Here is a 22,045-nt window from a genome sequence, read left to right on the forward strand (position 1 = left end):
AAATTCAACATTCTATATCCGAAAACATCATTTGCAATTGGTATGGTGTCTTACCTTCTCACAGTCGGTGAATTTCACATAGTTATCCAATATGACACCCCAGAAGGTAGAAATACTCTCAACACTTTCTTTGTGTTGGCTTCCAACGCCTGTTGCTGTAATTACGCAACAAACATTATTAATTTACCGTCTATAACACTACTTTTCAATATTTATTAATTTAACTCACCACTAAGAGGTATGGAAGGTAGCCAATCCTCCGGAGTAACTTTTGAGAATCGTAGCATATGGTCCAGGCGAGCAAATCGATAACCTAACAAAATTAATTACACAATCAGAACATATTCAATAAGTTTTAACATTTTCTACTTTCTACTTACCACACCGCCAACTCATTCCGTAGGCTTCAACGTTGCAACGTCGTATACAGTAGCGAATTGATTTCCCATTGAGATTACAGAATATCTGTATGAATCATTAGGATTAATATGTTGTCATGAAATATTTAAATATCACTCACAAAACAATATATTTCACTTACCCCGATTCTAACTCGCTATTCCATAAATAATCACAAATTGCAGCTTCGATGTCATCAATTCCGCTTGGAATATCCGCTTTTTCAACCTACAATTTTGCATACAAATTTTTGTCACAACAACATAATAAAATCAAATTAAGTATTCTTTTATTAAACTTACCTTCTGCTTCTTCTTCTGGGGTGCAGGACATTCCGAATCCAAAACTGCTGCTATAACACTCTCCGGTGTATAAATGACATCGACTTCCTTCCTCCTCATTTCTTCCATCTCTTCTTCTTCCTCCCCCTCTTTTCTTCTTCATATTTTTTCAGTTCATCGTACTTTTTTCTACATAGCTCTTCATCTCTTTTATTTCACCCTTCAATTGAGCTCCTTCATCCGAGTATTTATCAACCACCCCTTCACCCCCGTGAGTTCACTCCTCAAATCCACAACCTCCTTCACCACTCCCTCAAATTTTCTCCCGTCACCATCTTAATATCACCCCTTAACACCCCAACTTCTTTCACCACTTTACCCCTCAACACCTCTACTTCATTCACCACTCCATCTATTTTTCCTTCCACTACCCCTTATGCCTCTCGAGTGTATCTTCGACTCTCTCGAGTTTCTCTACGACTTGATCAAGTTTCTCTTCGACTCTTGATTGTCTTTGCATGATTTCAAATTGGATTTTTTTGATATCAGCCAATTCAGACATCAAAATGTCGAAGTTACTCTGTTTTGCTTCACCGTCGTCCCACTCACCGTCATCCCCCAATACAACCATCCCTCCTTTCTTCTCCTCTGCCTCCTCTACATCATTGCCAATAACCTTCAAAATTAAATTATAATATTAAGACATTGATTATATTCTTAATATTATTTAATTACATTTATTACCATTTCTTGCTTCTTCCCTCTATCCAACTTCAACTTCACCATCACTCTAACCACCTCTTCCTTCCCCATGCACGGATGCGTGCCACTCCGGTTCTTTCATAAGCCGGCACTGCCTCACAGCCCGACCAAAAATCGAACAGTGCAACTTGCATTATAATAAAATTATATTTTTATATAAAAACACAAAAAAGTGATTCAACTCATTTACCTCTAAGATTGCTATGCACCCTTTGAGGTATCTCTGGCTGCCCTTTTTAAAGGTGATTATTGATTCAATCAATCTCGAATGGATATATTCAGCCCAATTGAATTCACCCTTCAAGCCTTCATCGCAAATGAGCTTCATATATTCCTTGTTCGTTGACGTATCACCCGTTGGACAAAGAAATATCCCGACAAGGTACAATAGAACTCGGGCCTTCAGCTCATCCCCCCAGTAAGATCCACTTTTGATATCCTCTTCAACTTCAGCATATGTCACCTTATGATTCAAACCATATTTGGAGGCAAGTACTTTCCAGTTCTTACTCCTACAGACTTCTATAACACTTTTGCCTTTGTTTTGTACCCCCAATACGGCTGCAGCAGTCGATACCCCCAGAGGAATGAATAATCACCATACTTAGCCATACATTGACTGACGTCAAATTGTGCCATCAAGGATCGACAATTCCCTCCGAATAGGTCGATCCCTTACTCCGATCAACGATCCAAAACCTATTTCTCCCAGCACATTCAACTGATCCTTCTCCTTAAGGTGTTTAATTAATAAATTCACCCTTTTAATGCTGCATCTTGTCGACACTTCCTACATTTTTTAACAATATATAATGTTATAGTTCTTATATATTTGTATCAACGTATTTACAAGTTTAATGAATACCTTATTTTCTAGTGCTTTCCTCCGTTCTTTGTACTCTTTACTATCATTCCTTGACTGTGTGATGTAAGGTTCCTTTTCAGCATCACTCATTGAATTCCACTTGGACCTCACATCTTTTTTCACCTAATATTAAACATAAACGTTTCTTAATCAATACATTAACACTAAATACTAATACTACTCAATGTCAATTTCATTTTACATACCGAACCGCTCTGTGTGCCATCTCCCTTCATCCTTTGCATTCGGCCATACTGTTAACATTTAAAATTGTAATCAATTTAAAGTTTATCGATACTTTAATCCAATTACCATTTCAACAATAATAACAAAAGGACATTGATACTTACTAGAAGTACATATATCCACCCTTTGGTTGCTTTCGAGTCTCGGCCTTAATTTCAAAGTCATCTGCTCCACCAACAATTTTCCAACCCATTGACTCCATTTTTCCTTCATATATCAGTTTACGCAAATCAAATTATTTCGTTACATACACTTTATTCAATATACAAATATAGATAACTACTCTTGTGGTAAAACGATTTTCTTCAAAAGAATTTGAATGGCTACACCAAAATGTGTCGGCACATTTATACAACCTATAATATCATTTTCTACCTATATTTAATAAAAGTATCGACATTTATATTTTTCCTTGAATATCTATTTCTACCTGCAATCGGTCCCAAATGCTTCCTTACTCCAAAAACCCCAATCAACACATAAAAAACCCTATCGCGATTACTGTAATAATAAAAAATTAGGGTTTCGACAACATACTTTTCGATTCGACTGCAGCAACAAACAAACAAACTTCGCTTTAGAAACGCCTTCTGAAATGCAGCAACAATTACTCTTCGATTTCAAAAACTCGTCCGTTCTATCTTTTTTCAGAGGATATATAGCTATGGCCTTTATATTTCATCGGATATGTTATTTATATTTAATCGATACAAAATAAAAGTGTCGATACTTTTATGTCAGGTGTCGATACTTTCGAAAGGATAATTACCTATTTCTTTGAAAGTGTCGATAATTTATTACACGTACTTACGAAAGTATCGACACTTTCAATATATCCGGTATCATTTTACCGGTTTTATCATTTTGATACCGGTTTTATCATATTTTTACCTGTTATATCGTTGTGGATCGATATATTTTTTAAAGTATCGACACATTATAGGCGCTATAACTGCTTCTCTTTTAAATTCACAAAGTGTCGATCCTTATATAACGTATCGACACTTTTAAATTTACCGGTTTTATCATTTTGTTACCGGTTTTATCATATTTTTACCTGGTATATCGTTTTGGATCGATATATTTTTTAAAAGTATCGACACTTTTTAGGATTTAAAACTGCTTTTAAAGTTATGTAATTTATGTTTCAATTTATTTAATAGTGTTTCATGTTTTCCACCTACAATATTAATTTAATAATTTAATTTACACAAAATTTTATTTGATTGTTTTGATATTTTATAAAATTATTTAGATTTTAAATTTAAAAATATTAACTAAAGATAATAATAAATATATTTTCACAGTGAAATAAGTATGGACACTTTTATAAAAAGGATAGATAATTTACAATATAACAGGTAAAAATATGACAAAATCAGATTCATTATGACAAAACCGGTAAAATTTACTTGATATGTTAAAAGTATGGACACTTTTATAAAAAGGATAGATACTTACCGATAACCAAAGTTTACCGGTTACCAAATTTTTTAATAGTTTTTCATATTTTCTACCTAAAACATTATTAGTTGTCAACATAATAGGTACCGCTAAACCGAATTTATTAAATACATTTTAATGTATCCGGTAATGCTGTATATTAGCCGTATATTAACCCGCCTTTCCTGAGACATTCCCCGTGTGGAGACGAAGTACATATACTAAAAATCTAACTGGTAGAGTCACCCGCTGTGATGTGGATGCACGATTTTCATTGGTTGGTGAGGTAGGGTTTGCTGTGAAACTACGAGTAAACGAAGGTGGCGTTTGAGGTTACTGTTTAAAGTATAAAGTAGGAATCTGTGGGAAAATGGCACACGTGTTACGTGGCCTAAATGGAAGGAGTGACGAAGTGAGTGAACCGACCGGTACAACAAATAACCAATAATACATAATTACATTAATAAAAGTATAAAAAATTTAATAGAGGAAACTTATTTAGTTTAGTAACGGGAAAATGGATTATATATTATTGTTTATTTAATTTAATTATTTCTAATTATTATGTGACAGTTTAACTATAAAATAAATACTACTTGCTGGATCAACTTGCAATGATTGATTAATGTAATGCTTAAAGTATTAAAATGGATAAGTATATCCCTCCCAAAAGAAAAACAAGTATTAAATGGACGGATCACCAAGATTTAACTGCCTTTATTGACACTAAATAATAAACTACTCAAAAGTGAAAATTCTGTCTTAAGACAATTTTAATATACGGTTAAAAAGATGTTATCTGAAATATTATTATTTTTTTAACATTTACGGTAAAAAATTATCTAAAACATTATTTTTCACCTAAAATATTAATATTTTTAACATTTCCAGTAAAATATCTAATATTAACATTTAAAAAAAAATATTTTCGATAGCGCTTTACCGGATATATTAACAAATCTGATAAAACGTCCAATAATAATATTTTTTTATAATTTTTTATCAAAAATATTAAACAAATAATAATATTTATGATAATATATTTATATTAGACTAAAATAGACTTCCCCTCAAAAGTTGACAGAAAAAAGGATTTAAAGCTGTCAATCATTTTTATCATTTCGAATCTGTCCATTCCACACTAATCATTGTTTGCGGACCTCACTCTTAATTAGTATTAAAAATTATAATATAATTATTTATTAAAAATATAATAAATTTAATAACTATTTATAATGATTTGATAAATTTACTAATTATTTAAAAAAATTAATTATTATTTTATAAGATTATAGTAATCGTTTTAGATTATTTTAATAATTTATGAAAAATCAATGATCGAAAAATATTTGACTATAGTTTGAAGATCTATGATATATTTTACTCTTATTTTCAATAATTTTAATTAATTTAACAAAATAAATCTCTTGAGTTCTGTTCATTAGTATACATTTTATAAGTGAAATAATTGTAGCCTTGTAGGAGTATGTTTTTTTATTAAAATAATTCATTAATTATATTATAAATATATTTTTTGAATAGAAGATTATAAATATTTCAAATAGAAGAATTCGGTGAAATCGAGATGTCTAAGGTAGGACAGTCTTAATATACGGCTAATTAAATACACTACCGGAAATGCTAATATTTTTTAATATTTCCGATAAAATACTATCTAAAATATTATTTTTTTCCACCGAAAATATTAATATTATGCACTACCTAAAATGTATAATATTTTCGGTAAATCGCCACCTAAAACATTAATTTTTCTACCGAAAATGTTAATATTGGACAATAACTAAAATGTTATTTTTCTACCGGAAATTAGATGACGAAATTAACATTTCTGATAAAAAATAATGTTTTAGGTAACGCTTTACCGAAAATATTAAAAAAATATTAATATTTTTGATAATACATTTCTTTAACCGTATATTAAAGATGTAACTACACAGTGAATTCATAGAGAGTGAATCAGTTAAGTTATTAGTACACTGGCCAACCAACCAACCAACAACGAATCATCCATGGTGGACTATGAGTCTATGACAACTTCCTTTCAAAAGTGAAATCGATGTAAGGGTGCAATGCCCCAGATCTTGGGTCCAAACCAGATATCAATGGCCCAATTGCTTCCAATGTTGTTTTCTCTTCATTGGCCCCTTCGCCTCCATCTTGTCCAAAGATAAAGATGGATTGGGAGTTTGGGACTTCATAAACGACAAGATCCACCTGCATTGAGTCCGAATCACTGAGTCAGACCTCCATCGTATACTCTCTGACTTCTCATCGACCACATGCTTCTTTTTTACTCAAATCTTAATAATATTCCTCGGTTAAGTAAGGTTCAGGTCAGAAACATCCAGGCTTCCACCTCCATTGTCTTTTCTGTTTCTGTTTATATTTTAATCTCATTGAATCTTGTTTTACTCCAAATCCATGGCTTTTTCCAGCCTGTCTATTCACCATCATCTCCTTCCTGGATGGAAGAAGAAGATACCTCTCTCTTTCTTCATTCACTTCCCCTTTGGCTTTCATATATTTATATCTTCTTTCACTTTCACACTACTTCACTCTTCAGTATTCCAGCTATGGCTTCTTCAACCATTGTCCGTCCTAAACAAGGAAAGCATTTGCTAAAAGATTTCCTCCTCCATGATTATCATTCAAGTGAGTTCAATTCATTTCCCAGGAAAGCCTCGAAAACAATCTCAGCTTTCCGGGCAATGATATACATTGTCAAAAACATCCATTTCATTACTGCAATTAAATCTCCTTTGATTCTGCCTAGAAACCTTTCACGTAAACTATCTAAAAGGAATTCACAGGTCGAGGGTGAAACCAAAATGACGACGGTGAGAGTTAAAGATATCTTGCGTTGGAAATCATTCCGTGATTCGGTTGACCAAGAATCCCAACCGTCGGGTTTTGCTTCTTCTTCCCCTGATCATCACTCCACGACGACGCCATCCACTTCTACTGCTTGTAGAAGCAATGGCTCAAGCTGGTGCGACAGTGATTTTTCCTCGGAATATGAAGTTGATGCCAAGGATCATATGGAGACGAAAGCAGAGGTAGCAGCGGCCAATGCAGCGAATGGACACAAAGTAAGCAAATAATTATTCAGTCAGTGCTTCGTATCTGTTAAGGAAATCGTGTGTGTGTCTTCGCCTGCTGAAGAGAGGGTCCTATATGCTTTAATTACGTTAGCAACAACTTAATATGTCGTCGTTTAGTGAAACTTATAGTTGACTTTGGCTATATGCATGTATATGTCGACAACTTGAATTTGTTTAATGGTTTGGATTTGTCTGTTTTGAAGACACAGTATAACTATGCAAGTGAAGAGAATGAACAACACAGCCCACTTTCAGTGCTGGATTATGGACAGGAAGAAGATGATGAAGAAGAAGACTCATTCTCATCTTTCAATCAAAGTCATGCCATTACGCAGAGTATGTCCGTCTCTTGTGCTTATGTCCCAGTGGAAGAATAATCCTTAAACAAGCATTAAATTAACTAATTAAATTGCCATTGAACTGTTAGCAGGAATAAAACACAAGCATTTCCAGAGTGTAGAAAAACTGGAAGAAGATGAAGAAAGGGCGCTGCAACTGTTGAATCATGTCAAAGAAACAAGTTCATTAACGAGTTGTGACAATATCGGTTCCGACAAACTGGTTTCTGATCTATTCAGAGAAGAACTAAATGAAACAAGAGACACAGAGGTTGAAAATGAAATGGTTACGGTAACAAAAGCATGGATCAACGGGGATCAGAGCGAGACAGCAAAATGGGGATATGGGGACAAAAGAGGGGCTTATGCTAGAGAAATGGACAGGGAAGGAAGGTGGAGCAAGTTTGTTGAAGAACGACAAGAGTTGGCCTGGGAAATCGAGTGTGGGTTAATGAATATTTTGGTGGATGAATTCTTAGTTGATCTCCTATAATTTTATGACGATAAAAAGTCCATCAAAATTGTTTAATTATTTTGGTGGATGAATATTTGAACTAATGAACATTTGCGCACGCCAGTTGTCACTGGTGTCAGCCGCAAGAAAGGTCGTACTTTATTACCGTCGTGCTTGATATTCACCAAGCCATTGACACAACAGCACGGGACCGGGTTCTGCTTATAGCCATGGGGGATCACTTTCAAGCTCTTGCCGATAGCAGCACACCGGTTTACAAAAGGGTCACGAGTTCTGCTACAAGTGATGGATCTGTAGTTGACAATAAAACTACTTCTGATGAATTGTTTGCAAGTTAAAAATGTTTTTATTTTCACTGTTGAATTACCCTATCGAAACCAATGAAGAAACAACAAATGTAGTAGCCAATTTATTTGGAAAACACGACCAAAACTGGAGGAAAAAAAGAAGCTAAATAATTAAAGGAGAACATTGCTTAACCAACAATGAATCAATAACATGGAGAAATCCCTCAATATGTTCAGTGAAGGTAATGAAGACATTCCTTCTCTTTTAAACTTTTACTCGGTATGAGCTTTAGCTCATGACATTATTTAATAAATTACATCTAATTCTTGTTTTAACCCTTCTACTTTGTTAAAATTTGATATTTAAGGTGTATTTGGAAAGTCGTTAATCAATTAGATTTTGATATTATTACTTGTAATTGTAATTGTAATTGTAATTGTAATTGTAATTGTAATTGTAATTGTAATTGTAATTGTAATTGTAATTGTAATTGTAATTGTAATTGTAATTGTAATTGTAATTGTAATTGTAATTGTAATTGTAATTGTAATTGTAATTGTAATTGTAATTGTAATTGTAATTGTAATTGTAATTGTAATTGTAATTGTAATTGTAATTGTAATTGTAATTGTAATTGTAATTGTAATTGTAATTGTAATTGTAATTGTAATTGTAATTGTAATTGTAATTGTAATTGTAATTGTAATTGTAATTGTAATTGTAATTGTAATTGTAATTGTAATTGTAATTGTAATTGTAATTGTAATTGTAATTGTAATTGTAATTGTAATTGTAATTGTAATTGTAATTGTAATTGTAATTGTAATTGTAATTGTAATTGTAATTGTAATTGTAATTGTAATTGTAATTGTAATTGTAATTGTAATTGTAATTGTAATTGTAATTGTAATTGTAATTGTAATTGTAATTGTAATTGTAATTGTAATTGTAATTGTAATTGTAATTGTAATTGTAATTGTAATTGTAATTGTAATTGTAATTGTAATTGTAATTGTAATTGTAATTGTAATTGTAATTGTAATTGTAATTGTAATTGTAATTGTAATTGTAATTGTAATTGTAATTGTAATTGTAATTGTAATTGTAATTGTAATTGTAATTGTAATTGTAATTGTAATTGTAATTGTAATTGTAATTGTAATTGTAATTGTAATTGTAATTGTAATTGTAATTGTAATTGTAATTGTAATTGTAATTGTAATTGTAATTGTAATTGTAATTGTAATTGTAATTGTAATTGTAATTGTAATTGTAATTGTAATTATAAAGATGTGACAAGTGATTGAATTTAAGGTAAAAATTGGGACTAAAACCACAATTAACCCATTAGATTTAAAATTTCATGTATTCAACCAGCCTTCGAATAATTTTTTGGATTATTAAAAAATTCATAATATAGTTGGAAAAAAGAAAGGAAAATAAATGATTTGAAAGCCAAGCAAGCAATTTGGAACTGACGACGTGCTGAAGTGAAATGAACATCTTCTCTCTCCCCCTCGCAATCCTTCTTCCACCTCTTAAATTTCCTTCACAGATCTGATAATTCCGTTCACCAACGACGCCGTTTCACTCCCGATATCCGGTAACTCTTTCTGTTTCCCTTCTTCTCATTCCGGATCTGACATTTCAGCTTGATTCTAATTCTATCACTGGTTTCGTGTTAATTGTAAATTCGTCATTTTTTAATAGTATTGTTCATGGTGGGGAAAGTTAAGCTCGAATTTACCGTTCCAGGAGATAAATAAATTCATCATGTTTGAAAGTCCTCAACTTAGGAAACCTGGCGGAAAATCTGTTTCTACTGACATTGGTAAGTTAAAATTTAACTTCTTCTTCTTCTTCTTCTTTTGCATTTATTTTCTTTTATTTGTTGAACCTTTGATTTAAATTTTAAACTTGTCTACCAAAATTAATATATCTTTTTAGGGGCTGCTGAACTTGGAAATAGCGTTCAAGAAAATATTTTGCTTCCGGTTGGTGCTGGGTGACATGAAAGTTACTAATTCAATTATGCACACCACAGCAGCGATAATGCCTTCTCCCCTTTTTCTATGGAGACTTCAGGTTTGTTTGTTCCCCCCCTTTTTTTTTTGAAAATTGAATCAGAATTTTAATTTACTTGTTTTTTGAAATCAAGTTTTGATGAACTTCTAAAGCATTGGTTTTTCAGGTCTTGTTTTTTTTGGCATGGGGCTTCACTTGTTGCAAGGTTAGTACTTAGTATTATACAATTAGATGCAATGCCTTTGTTGTAAGTGAGGATTTGTCTTGTAAATTCTTGATTGTTATGTTAAAGAAGTTCCTTTTATTGAAATAGATTGGATGGGATTCAGTCATGAGAATGAATGCAGACCTGCGAGACTTGTTCTTGTACGAGGCGTTCTTATATTATAATCCTCTCCTTCTTTTGGTTAGTTAACAATTTTTGGAGTTTTACTAAAGATTGTTATTTGATTTAGATGTTTCTATAATCTTACTTCTTGATCTTGCAATTGTAGACAATGATGGTTTGGTTGTGGGGAGTGTGCTTATGGGTCTTCTCAGAGAGTACTGTTAATTATGCTAGAATATTTGATCTTGATCAAAACCACCTTACTCACAGGGAAATATGGAAGGTAACTATTCTAAAGCAATTCGTTTGTTTGAAATCCTTACCTTCTGTATACTTAATTGAGAATTTGTTTCTTAGATTGTGGTGCAAATATGACCAGTAAAATGTGCTCCTTTTGTAATTTCTGTTTCTGTTTCTATTTTGATATGTGCAGTGTAGCATATGGACGACAATTATAGTACCAACTAGCATGACAGCATACCTTTATCTTTACTCCCATGGAGAAGTAGCATTGGCTGCATCACAACCAGTGTAATATCTGCCCTTTTCACGGCATTATGTTCTTTCTGTGTCTCTCAATTTGAACTGCATATATGCAACACACTAGCCTTTTGTATTAGTTTTAACTTTCAACCATTGCAGTTATTGGTTATGGCCTTACTACTTAATTATTTGATTGTTAATTTCTCACTACCTATCATATGCAAATAATGATTTTGTGCATATATGTATGAATATATATACAGATGTGATTGCTAGTCATCTCTTGTACATACGTAGAATGCATTTTCTAGGCTTGCCAGGATATCATCTAACCATGGGTTATTTGATATTTATCGATGGCTCTGACCTTTTTTATACAAATTGCAGGTAATCCTATATATTGCTTTTGCTTTGGTTCTTGTATTCCCCTTTGATATTTTTTATTTGCCTTCTCGTTACTTCTTTTTGAGAACACTCTGGCGGATAGCTTTCCCACTTCAGGCAAGTCTCCAGTGTGCTTTATTTCCTTTGTACTTGAGTTAGCAAGCTGCATTTTCTGATTATCTTTTCTTCATTTTGGATGTATTTTCTCTTAACTCTCTTTGATTTTTTTCCGTTTAAGTAGCATTTACTCGGAGGTTCTCTATTATTGACAAGCATTCACATCTTTTATTTGTTTAATTTTTGCATGACAGCCCATTTCATTTCCCGACTTCTTCTTGGCTGACATTCTAACATCCATGGCCAAGGTATGAGCCTATAACACAACTTATTTCATTTCTGTTAATTATTAGATTGTACCATTTAGCAGAAAAATCCCGTGAAACTTTTCTATATCGTACTTTACTATTGTGGAAAATGTTTCTGTTTCCTGGTGTTTAGATACAAATTTCACATGCCACATTAACTGTTTTCTTGATTTCTCATCCTTACTTATCCTGCTGGCCCTATTTGAGGTTATGTTATTAGAATTTGGTTCCATAAGTGGAGCCGGATTTATTACCTAATTGTTTCTAATGTTTTACCATGTCAAGGTATTTTCAGATTTGGAGCGTTCAGTCTGTAGAATGGTTCATTCCCAGGTAATTCAATTAGAACTATCTCAACTGATGGCTTAATATTGTGTAAGTAATGCCTCAGAATAATGCTATTGAATTGCTTGGATGACACGAACCAAGTGACCTCGGTGATAGAAGAATTATTGTTATTCTTTGAGGTCCCGGGTTTGAGCACCGTGAATGCTAGAGGTGTGAGCGTTCACTGTTAAATGGTTGAGAGTTATTTTTGAACAGATACTGTCTTATGAAGTACTAAATATGTTTATGCTTAGATATGGAGTTGTCCGATTCATACCATAACTTTGAACTGGGAAAGCTTTTTTTATTGACACAAAGTCGATCTTCTTAGATGAATAAATGTGGTTTGGCTTGTCTGTAGGTTGCAACAATTGCATGGTTTGAAGCTGACTCAGTTTGTGGTAGTCACTCGGTAGCAATTCCAGTAGTGCTCGTTATTCCTTATATTTGGCGGCTAATGCAATGTCTGCGGCAGTACAAGGACACAAAAGAAAAGATGACCCTTTTAAATGGTAATGCGTTTGAGTCCCTTCTCTCATTCATATACATGTAAGTCAGCCATGGATATTGAACTGCAAACTGGTAATCTGTATCATGTTCGCACACCCTTGTGCTTTTCAGTGCTTTGGTTTGCTTGCTCACACTTGGTTTGTCCCATATGAGCTACCTACTGATTATTCTTCTATCTATTTTCCTTAACAGCTGTGTTTATTTTAACATTATTTTCATGTGGTTTTCAGCTTTAAAATATTCGACCGCAGTCCCTGTGATTTTTCTTTCAGCCCTTAAATATCACGTCTTACCTGATAGGTGGACATATGTTTATCGTCGTCTCTGGCTTTTCTCAAGTTTTGTCAACTCACTCTACTCCTTTTACTGGGACGTAACTCGTGATTGGGACCTTAGGTATGATGACATATCCTTTTCCTGACAGTGACATATATAGCTTTTGTTTGTGAGAGCACTCTGGCATTTCTTGCTTTGCACTATGCGCTTCAACTCAATTTACTTTATTCGAACCCTAAAATGCTACAAATGCTCTATTGATTGATTTAGATCATGCATGCATATTGATGTTCTCTTCCCTTTATTTTCTCAGTGTCTTCACTAGGATTTTCAAGTTCAACAAACCAAATTGTTGTTCCAATCTGTTATATGGGCGACAATGGGTAAGGGTCTTAGGTTCTCTTAATTATCCATGCTATTTCCTTACGCAAGATGCTTACACCACATCAACACTTAGCTTGCATACGTAATTGCCTCTTCGTTCACTTTGTAGGTTTATTTTTGGGTTCTTGGAAGCAACTTGGTCTTGCGGTGCACATGGACGTACAAACTGTCTGCTCATCTTCGCCACAACTACTTAACAGTTTTTACCGTTACAACCTTAGAGATGCTCAGAAGGTTCCAATGGATATTCTTTCGAGTAGAAAACGAGTGGAACAAAATTACCAAGTCTAGCAGTCAGATTCCCATGGCTGACATCCCAAGGGAGGATGAGAAGTTATTAGACTCGACTAATCACAGCTTGTAGAACACACAAGTCTCTGGCCATATGTAGAGCATCAAATTGAATTCATTCTTTACTCTGATACTTCACATATTGTTTCAATCCTAAAACAGTTGCTACATTTTGGTTGCCCCTTTTGACATTGGATAATGATATAGATTTGTTTTCCGTGCCTTACAGTTCTTCGTGAATCGATTCGATTTATAAATGCAGCTTAGATGTATAATGTGACAAAACATAACTCTATTCGTACCGGAGATTTAGAAGTTAGTTTAGATTTAAACTTGTTTCCATTGTTGTCGTTTCTGCTGGTTTAGTTTAGATTTAAACTTGCTTCCATTGCTGTCGTTTCTGCTGGTGTTTTTAAGTTTTTGATCTGATGATGTTCGGTTGCGAAAATCACAATCATAATGTAACCCATACATCTCAAGAAAGCAATATACTTTCAGTTTTTGACGATTCGTATCGAATAACCGAGATATCTCTCGAACTGTCATCATTAAATGCATAGTTGAACGATGAACATAGAGGATACACGAATATTCATGCATATTCTTCACTTGTGGACGACACAATTCCAGTTTAAAAAAAACGCAACAATGACGGTTTCGACAAGGAAAAAATAATGAGAAAACAACTTGATTAGACTCGCCAACCCAATCTTTTTTTCCCTGTAAGATCTTCATGAAGAAGCATAATTGACTTAATCAGCGGCCCATGAGATTATTTTCTTTAAAATTTATAGCTACCAATTATGATTTTGATGAAAATCCAAATACTGATATCGAAATGATTGACAAAGAAACTGTGTAGTATGACCCTTAGGTGAACTGTCGAAATGTTTGAGAAGACTGATATCGAATTTTTCTCAACGCTTAATCCCAAGTTCATCACTGTCATCACAGCCATGTAGGGAGGGTATCTCATCTTTCATAGAGTTTTGGCTTTTACTCTTTTTTTTAATGGCCTGAATATCCTGCCTGGTAAGCCGACAAAAAGATAATTTCATGTTGGACACTAGGAAGACTCATACATACAAATAAATTAATAGTTTTATCTTTCAGCAGATGCTGAATTAGTCATGTCACTGGAAGTAAGTAGATTAATATATAATTAAGTACTAGTCCAGTCATAAAACAAAGTGGAGAAGAGGCTGGACGTGGTCGCTTGGGGTTGGTTCCCTTTCAGACAGGTCATTTTTTGGAGTAAGTAAATACTTCATTTATATTCAACTTTGAATTAGATAGATGCTATTATAGTTTTATTTGATGTCTTTAACACCTTCAACTTGCAGTTTTACTTTTGAGCATAGAGATGTGAACATGGGAACTGAGTTTGTTTCTTCCATTTGAAGATTCATCATAATATCAAAAATTATAAAAAAAAAATATTATTACAATAACAATGAGTAAATAAAGGTGATCATATAATGCATACATTTTAAAAATTATAAACGAAAAATTACAAACGAAAGAAGAGAAATTCATCATAATATCAAAATTACAATATGTTTGGGATGAATTTTAAGTCTTAGTTAATAACTGTAACATACTTATAAGATTAATTAGTTGATGAGAAAGAATCCTTATATTATAAATATTTTTTTTAAATAAATTTATAATTTTAATAAAATAATAATAAAATAAGTATAATCAATACCCACCATTAATCTATATTTTTTCTCATAATTTTATTTATTCTCTAAAAATATCGTATTTTAAACTTTTAAATAAAATTTAAATTGCAACCTTTTAAAAATATATTTATAGAGAATATTAAAGAGAGAAAAAAGAGTGACCCTGCATATTGCATGAAAACGGATAAAAATAAAAATAAAATATTCAACAGCAACGAACCACATAGAAGGGTATGATTTTCATGTGATTCCCCACTATCCAGCAGATAAAGACATGAACGCTGATCTTGTCCTCGCAAATTGAGAATGTATATGTACATGATAACAACTCCTATTTATTTACTATATTGATGGCAGTGTTTTAATTTTGTTTGTAAAATAAAAAAATTTACTTAATATACATTTTTAAAAAATAATTTGTATATATTATTTTGTAGGAATATTTTTTTTATAATTATTAATATATAATTTATTAATTTAAATTTTATATTAAAGATATAATGGAAGAGTTAAATTTACTCACCCATCTAACCCTAGATCCAATTCCTGTCGTATGTATTATAAACTTATTTAGAGTTACCAAAGTATTCACATATGGTTTATTAAAATATATGTTTGTGGTCGTCCCTGTCATCTTTACATGGTAAGGTCGGTACAGCAATACTTTAAACATCGTAGCAAGGAATATGCTGCTAATATCTACCTTTCGGGATTTAACTTTTTTTTTACTTTCCGACAAACAAAACCCAGCACGCAACAGTTGTTGATGTTAAAGTAAAAGATACTCCACAGATTTCCAGTCCCAATTCATGTCAGTCAAAAGAAAACAAGACAGGTGGTTTAATGGTTACCTTTCAATATTCTAAGGAGCCATGCAGTTAGCCAACGACACGTGTTTCGTCTAATGAGTAGCTAAAAGCCTTCTCCTTCGTCCCACTCTTTCTATTTTGTGAGGCTGTGTTTGCAGTTCCCGTCCTCTGCACTATATATTCTTTACACCAGTGGAGATTTCACTACCATCTTGATTCCTTCAATGTAAATCTTTTATATTTGCTTCTGCTGCAGTTTCGATTAACTTTTCAATCTGCTGCATTCTTCAATCTTTCTGCTCAGTCAAAGATACTGTATGTAAGTTGATTCTTTACCCACTTTTCAACATATTGTGTACGTGCATATGTTGATTGATTACTTATTGTTTGCTATATGATTAGTGTAACGTGTGTTAAATAATGGGTTTGTTTGTTTGTCATAGTTAAGCATGACTTAAAAACTTCATTTCGGCTGCTAATTATGATTAAAGCTTGCTGTTAATGACACATGGGGCGTGCAGAGTCGCAGATAATGACCTTCTGCTCTTACATTTACATGTTACAACATGCTATGTGTTTATGAACTTTAACTATTTTAATATATTTTAAGACATCTCATATACTATCAAACTTGCTTATGAAAGTGAGCATTTTCTAATAATTCTATAAATTTAATGATTATTTTGTAATTGTTAAAAGTTTAATGACCAAAATATTATTTAATCATAGTTAAAGGACTTATATACTTAAGTTTAAATGTCCAAAATGTCTGAAACCCTGTAGTTGCGGTGCGTCAAACACGTGCATCTAAATGTCAGGGTCATATAGTATTATCAACATGGTAACTTGTTTTTCCGAACCAAATACAAACCACGTTGTAAGTTTGGCGCGGTTTCCTCAAGCTCTTCATCTCCTAGACTAGATTGTTCCTTTTCGATAAAAGAAACTTTGTTTTCTAGATTTTGATCATTAATTTCTGTTTCAATTCCCCCAAACGCAGTTTGCCCCTTTCTTTCGGTTATAATATTATATTCTGATTCTCATCCAATGACCTTGTAAAGGTGTTCCCTTTAGTTTCTTGTTATTCCAAGGAATCTATCTCCTTCCCCCCCCCCACTAATTTCCTTTCCCAGTACTTGAAATTCTTTGCTTAATATGTCTACTGTAGTATGCTCAACTCATATGACCAACGAGTTCGAATAAAAGATTGTTTCTTTTTCGTATTTCTACGATCCTTAACCCATTTTATGTTTCTGGGTTTCCGTTTAAAGGTCCAATGGTTCCCCACCCTTCTTTTCTTCGTTCGGTGCATTTTTCTGGAGTTTTAAGATTCCAAATTCACCGATACATAAAGAAAGTATCTTTGAGTGTGAATTTGTATAATTGTTTCTTTCCATCATCTGGTTTTAAGATTTTTTAAGTTTCATTGCTCCAAGAGATATAGATCGTTGTTTTACATTCGTATTGTATTTTGGTTATTTTTGTTCACAGGAGTGAACTGGAGTTTTGACTGAAAGATGGTGGCCTTTGGGAAGAAGTTGAAAGAGTCACAGATTCAAGAATGGCAAGGGTATGCATGTATATACATATGTACACTCTGATTGATGGTTGATTTACATTGTAATATCTTCAGGTATTATATCAACTACAAGTTATTGAAGAAGAAAGTCAACCGATATGCTCAACAACTGGAGGTTGGAGACCAAGATCACCATTATGTTCTCAAGGACTTCTCAAGAATGCTTGATAGTCAAGTAAGCTTAAACAAATTTGATGAATTTCATCTACAACAAGAAGTAATGCAAAGACAAGACTGTTTACTGCTTTCTTTCTTTGCTTGGTGGGGGGTCAATTTTTAGATTGAAAAGATTGTATTGTTTCTGCTGGAACAACAAGGAGAACTGGCGAACAGATTGTCTGATCTTAGGGAACAGCATGATGAAATTTTGCAGCGGTCCGATGGATCCAAAATATTCGAGTTACGAGAAGCATATAGAGGAGTAGGATATGATCTTTTAAAGCTTCTCTTCTTTGTTGAGATGAATGCAACTGGCTTGAGAAAGATTTTGAAGAAATTTGATAAGCGCTTTGGTTATAGATTCACCAACTACTATGTCAAAACCCGTGCGGATCATCCTTATTCTCAGCTTCGACAAGTTTTAGGCATGTGGTAATGCATCCGATTTCAGAATCGATTTTCTCTTCTCTTTTATTATGTTTTCAATCTATTTTACAGAAATTTCTTAGTTGTAGTTTCTTTTTTTTTTCCTTTGATACATGACATGCAGATAAATTATAGCAGCATGAACCAGTTTTATCAGCTACTGGTTGACCATTCATGCAGGGTATTGGGGCTGTGGTTGGAGCCATATCTCGCAATCTCGCGGACCTGCAAGACCATCAAGGGAACTACGTATCGATATATGATCAGCCTGCTTTATCCCATCCGGTTTTTTCTTCAATCCTTTCACTTTTTAGGCAGTGTCCAATACTCTGCTTTTTGTCTTAGTCAAATTTATAATCAAACGTGAAACTTGCAGGACCCTGTGATCCATTCTATAAAAGCAGCAGTAAACAGGTTATCAAATTCAACAAGTTTTCTCGAGTTTTTGGGGAAGCATGCATTTATTATGCAAAATGATCTACCAAGTCCATCTGAAGATGATGCTGCGGAGCAGAGATATCATTTCATGTCGCTGCTCTTGAATTTGGTTAACACATTTCTATATATGGTTAACACATATATTATTGTCCCAACAGCAGACGACTACTCCCTTAGCCTCGGAGCTGCAGCAACTGTTTGTGGCGTTGTAATTGGTTCAATGGCTGTTGCACAAGTATTCTCTTCAGTTTATTATAGTGCATGGTCGAACAGATCATACTTGAGGCCACTTGTGTTTAGCAGCATTGTGCTTCTCATCGGGAACACCTTGTATGCCCTGGCATATGATCTTAACTCAATTGTTGTTCTTCTGGTCGGTCGACTATTTTGTGGGTAAGTTATCTGGAAAGAGGTTCGCATCAATAAGTGCGTTATGTCTCTCGTTCCTTTGAATGATTCATCTTCACTACTATTACTATATTAATGAACAAGTTTGGGCTAATGACATTCCCAGGTTAGGTTCTGCTAGAGCTGTAAACAGGCGTTATATCAGTGATTGTGTGCCACATAAACTGAGGATGCGTGCATATGCAGGTTTTGTTAGTGCAAGTGCCCTCGGAATGGCATGTGGTCCAGCTCTAGCTTGCTTATTCCAAACTGATTTCAAGATTTACAAGCTCACTTTTAACCAGGACACGTTGCCTGGTTGGGTTATGGCTCTTTCCTGGCTTGTCTACTTATTGTGGCTGTGGATTTATTTTAGAGAGCCCCCTCAAGAGATCAAGGCGAACATAAGACCACAGGAAGCTCATGCTGGTTGGTCAACAAAACTGAACACTTATGAATACATCTTGCAACAATTGTTGTTTTCATTTTTTTCTCATTCTTCTAGTTCATCTTATACCATATCAAAGTATTGTCATTTTCTGCATTGCTCGAGATATTTATGAGTCTGGCTGTTCAGGCTCCAACGTTTTCTACTATGTATGAAGTCTGCATTTTATCTTATATACACAATTCCTTCCATGGATAATGTCATTCAACAGTTCATTCGAAGAACAAACTGTCTGTTTTAGGTTCGGCGGCGAACTATACAATAGAGAACGATTTCACGCGGCCACTGCTTTTAAACATGGAATCCAAACAGGGTCAAAATGGAGACCAAAGAATATGACGACGACGACGAAGATTCTTGTGAGAAAAGTAGCAAGCCTGTCACTTCAATTGTATCAGCATACAGGTTACTCACACCATCTGTGAAGGTATTAGGTTGATCCTTCATTTTCAGTTTAGCTTTACGTGAACTTCTAGTCTCTGAACTAACTTCGCATGGTCCTTACCCAATTTGTGCTATTGTTCACAGGTGCAACTATTTGTTTATTTTATGCTTAAATATGCAATGGAGATATTGCTTGCTGAAGCAAGTGTCATCACTTCGTATTACTTTATATGGTCAACCAACAGCGTGGCCATCTTTCTTGCATGTCTTGGCCTAACAGTACTTCCTGTAAACATAATTGTCGGAACCTACATCAGCAACATGTTCGAAGAAAGGTAAGTTCGAATATGAAAATAAGCATACTATCGTTACCATCGAACTCACTTGGAGCTTAACAATAAAAAATTGTCAAAGGTATTATTTCTGTTTCTGTTACTTTCAAGTATCAGGAGCAAGAGCACAATTACTGCAGCTGACAAACTGAAACAATAAGCTCCGAGTTTACCACGAATGGATGACATACATGTTAATTTAACTTGATTGCAGGCAAGTTCTGCTGGCTTCTGAAATCATGGTTTTGGTTGGCATACTCCTAAGCTTCCATATTGGGATCCCTTACTCTGTGCCTCAGTATGTTGGCTCTGCACTCGTCACTTTTGTATCTGCGGAAGTGCTTGAAGGTACATTTTTGGGACAAAACAAAGCAATAGCAAAACTGAGTGGTTTAACTTTCCATTAATGCCATATCTTTTGCTTCCTGAATGTAATTCTCGGCTTCCCTCTGATGAACTGAATCCAGGTGTGAACTTGTCACTCTTGTCCCGTGTAATGTCGTCTAGGCTCTCTCATGGAACTTACAATGGAGGGCTTCTTTCAACAGAAGCTGGAACCCTAGCTCGAGTGATTGCAGATGGAACTATAACAGTGTCTGGCTACTTAGGTGTGTCTAGGCTCTTGAATGTTACCTTAGTTCCTTCATTATTCATCTGTATCTCCTCCATTGTTGCTACATGCGTCACTTATAATTCGCTTTACTAACACTTTGTTGCATGTATTTTTTTTGCCAATTATAGCACAAGACATTTTAATTTGGTGCAAGTAATTTTAATAGCAATTATGTTTATATTTGACTTTATAAATAAACTCATAAATCAAATTTAGATATATAATGTGTTTTTTTACAAGTTCTCAAGTTTTAAAATGTTGAATAAATTACAAAAATTTATCTTTATTTATAAAGCATAAAATAAAGTTGTTTAAGTGTTATAAATGTTAAAATTATCTTTTAAGCATTTTTAGAGGTCAAATAGTTTTTTTGTTATAAATATATTTTTAAGAAATTTCGAGGGTCTAGTGATAATTTATCAAGCTTTGGGGCTATTCTCTCAGCCCATGTAGTTCCGCCAATGGCTTCAAACACACTCTTTGATCAATTGCTAAATATACAAAAATCATATCATATTTCTCAAGCTTTTCTATGGTTGCTATTTTGAAACATTCAAAGCAGCCAGCGGCAGTTACAATCGTGAAACTAGCCCAATTATATGTTTTTAGTAGAAATTTATATTACCAATTTTATATTTGTAAGGAAACAATAAAAAGAAATCACCTTTAAGGGGAAAAAAGCATAATATAAACAATAATGCAACTGAATGAAAGCTCTATTTGAATGTAAAAGTCTTGTGAATTACAAACATATATAGATGTATATGTACAATATGAAGCATTCCATGCATGTGTTAACTGTCGAAACTGTTTTTTTCTTAAAATGGTGAAAAAAGGTGAGATTTAAAAGTCCCATTAATTTTTAATTTACCTCTTTCAATTGATTTTTAATTTAAAAACAAATGTGATTTGAAAACCTCTCGTTTCGAAAAATTTTGGATTTCCTTTATGATCGAAAAAATACAGTTCAAAGAGTCGCCACCAATCTTTGATTAGGGTGTGATTGGGCACCCAAAAATGCTTGTTATTTTAAATAAAAATTAATTTTAATTAAAACAACAAATTAAAGTCTGCGTTACCAAAATCCGAGTTCGGGAGTCGGTTACGTGCGGGGAAGGATTAGCACCCCCACAACGCCCTAAATCGGTACCTAGTCGATTAATTAACGTTTTTGCAATAAACTTTACAAATTC

The 22,045-nt window shown here is 33.6% G+C and overlaps 2 protein-coding genes and 1 pseudogene across 3 annotated transcripts; all 3 read left to right on the forward strand.

Annotated features, from left to right (window-relative positions):
- The first annotated feature begins 6,590 nt into the window (after positions 1 to 6,590).
- LOC120217137 lies at positions 6,591 to 8,269 on the forward strand. Its single transcript, XM_039214349.1, has 4 exons — positions 6,591 to 7,106; positions 7,322 to 7,454; positions 7,549 to 7,897; positions 8,035 to 8,269. The coding sequence occupies exons 1-4, from the start codon at positions 6,591 to 6,593 to the stop codon at positions 8,267 to 8,269; spliced, it is 1,233 nt and encodes a 410-aa protein (XP_039070280.1).
- Positions 8,270 to 9,691: 1,422 nt separating this feature from the next.
- Positions 9,692 to 13,862, forward strand: LOC120217132 (SPX and EXS domain-containing protein 1-like). 2 transcript variants are annotated; one of them, XM_039214342.1, is made up of 14 exons: positions 9,692 to 9,822; positions 9,975 to 10,050; positions 10,167 to 10,304; positions 10,411 to 10,449; positions 10,558 to 10,650; positions 10,739 to 10,855; positions 11,006 to 11,101; positions 11,443 to 11,556; positions 11,751 to 11,804; positions 12,090 to 12,137; positions 12,493 to 12,643; positions 12,872 to 13,037; positions 13,231 to 13,300; positions 13,411 to 13,862. In XM_039214342.1, exons 3-14 carry the CDS (start codon positions 10,230 to 10,232, stop codon positions 13,663 to 13,665), a joined length of 1,278 nt encoding a protein of 425 aa, XP_039070273.1. In that variant the 5' UTR covers positions 9,692 to 9,822; positions 9,975 to 10,050; positions 10,167 to 10,229; the 3' UTR covers positions 13,666 to 13,862. The 2 variants fall into 2 exon arrangements, with proteins under 2 accessions (XP_039070273.1, XP_039070272.1); XM_039214341.1 differs by having other exon boundaries at positions 10,189 to 10,304.
- Positions 13,863 to 16,214: 2,352 nt separating this feature from the next.
- On the forward strand, positions 16,215 to 20,974 carry LOC120217133 (annotated as a pseudogene).
- The last annotated feature ends 1,071 nt before the right edge of the window (positions 20,975 to 22,045 follow it).

The sequence above is a fragment of the Hibiscus syriacus genome, unplaced genomic scaffold (assembly GCF_006381635.1).
Source record: "Hibiscus syriacus cultivar Baekdansim isolate YM2019G1 unplaced genomic scaffold, ASM638163v2 tig00110184_pilon, whole genome shotgun sequence".
Lineage (NCBI taxonomy): Eukaryota > Viridiplantae > Streptophyta > Magnoliopsida > Malvales > Malvaceae > Hibiscus > Hibiscus syriacus.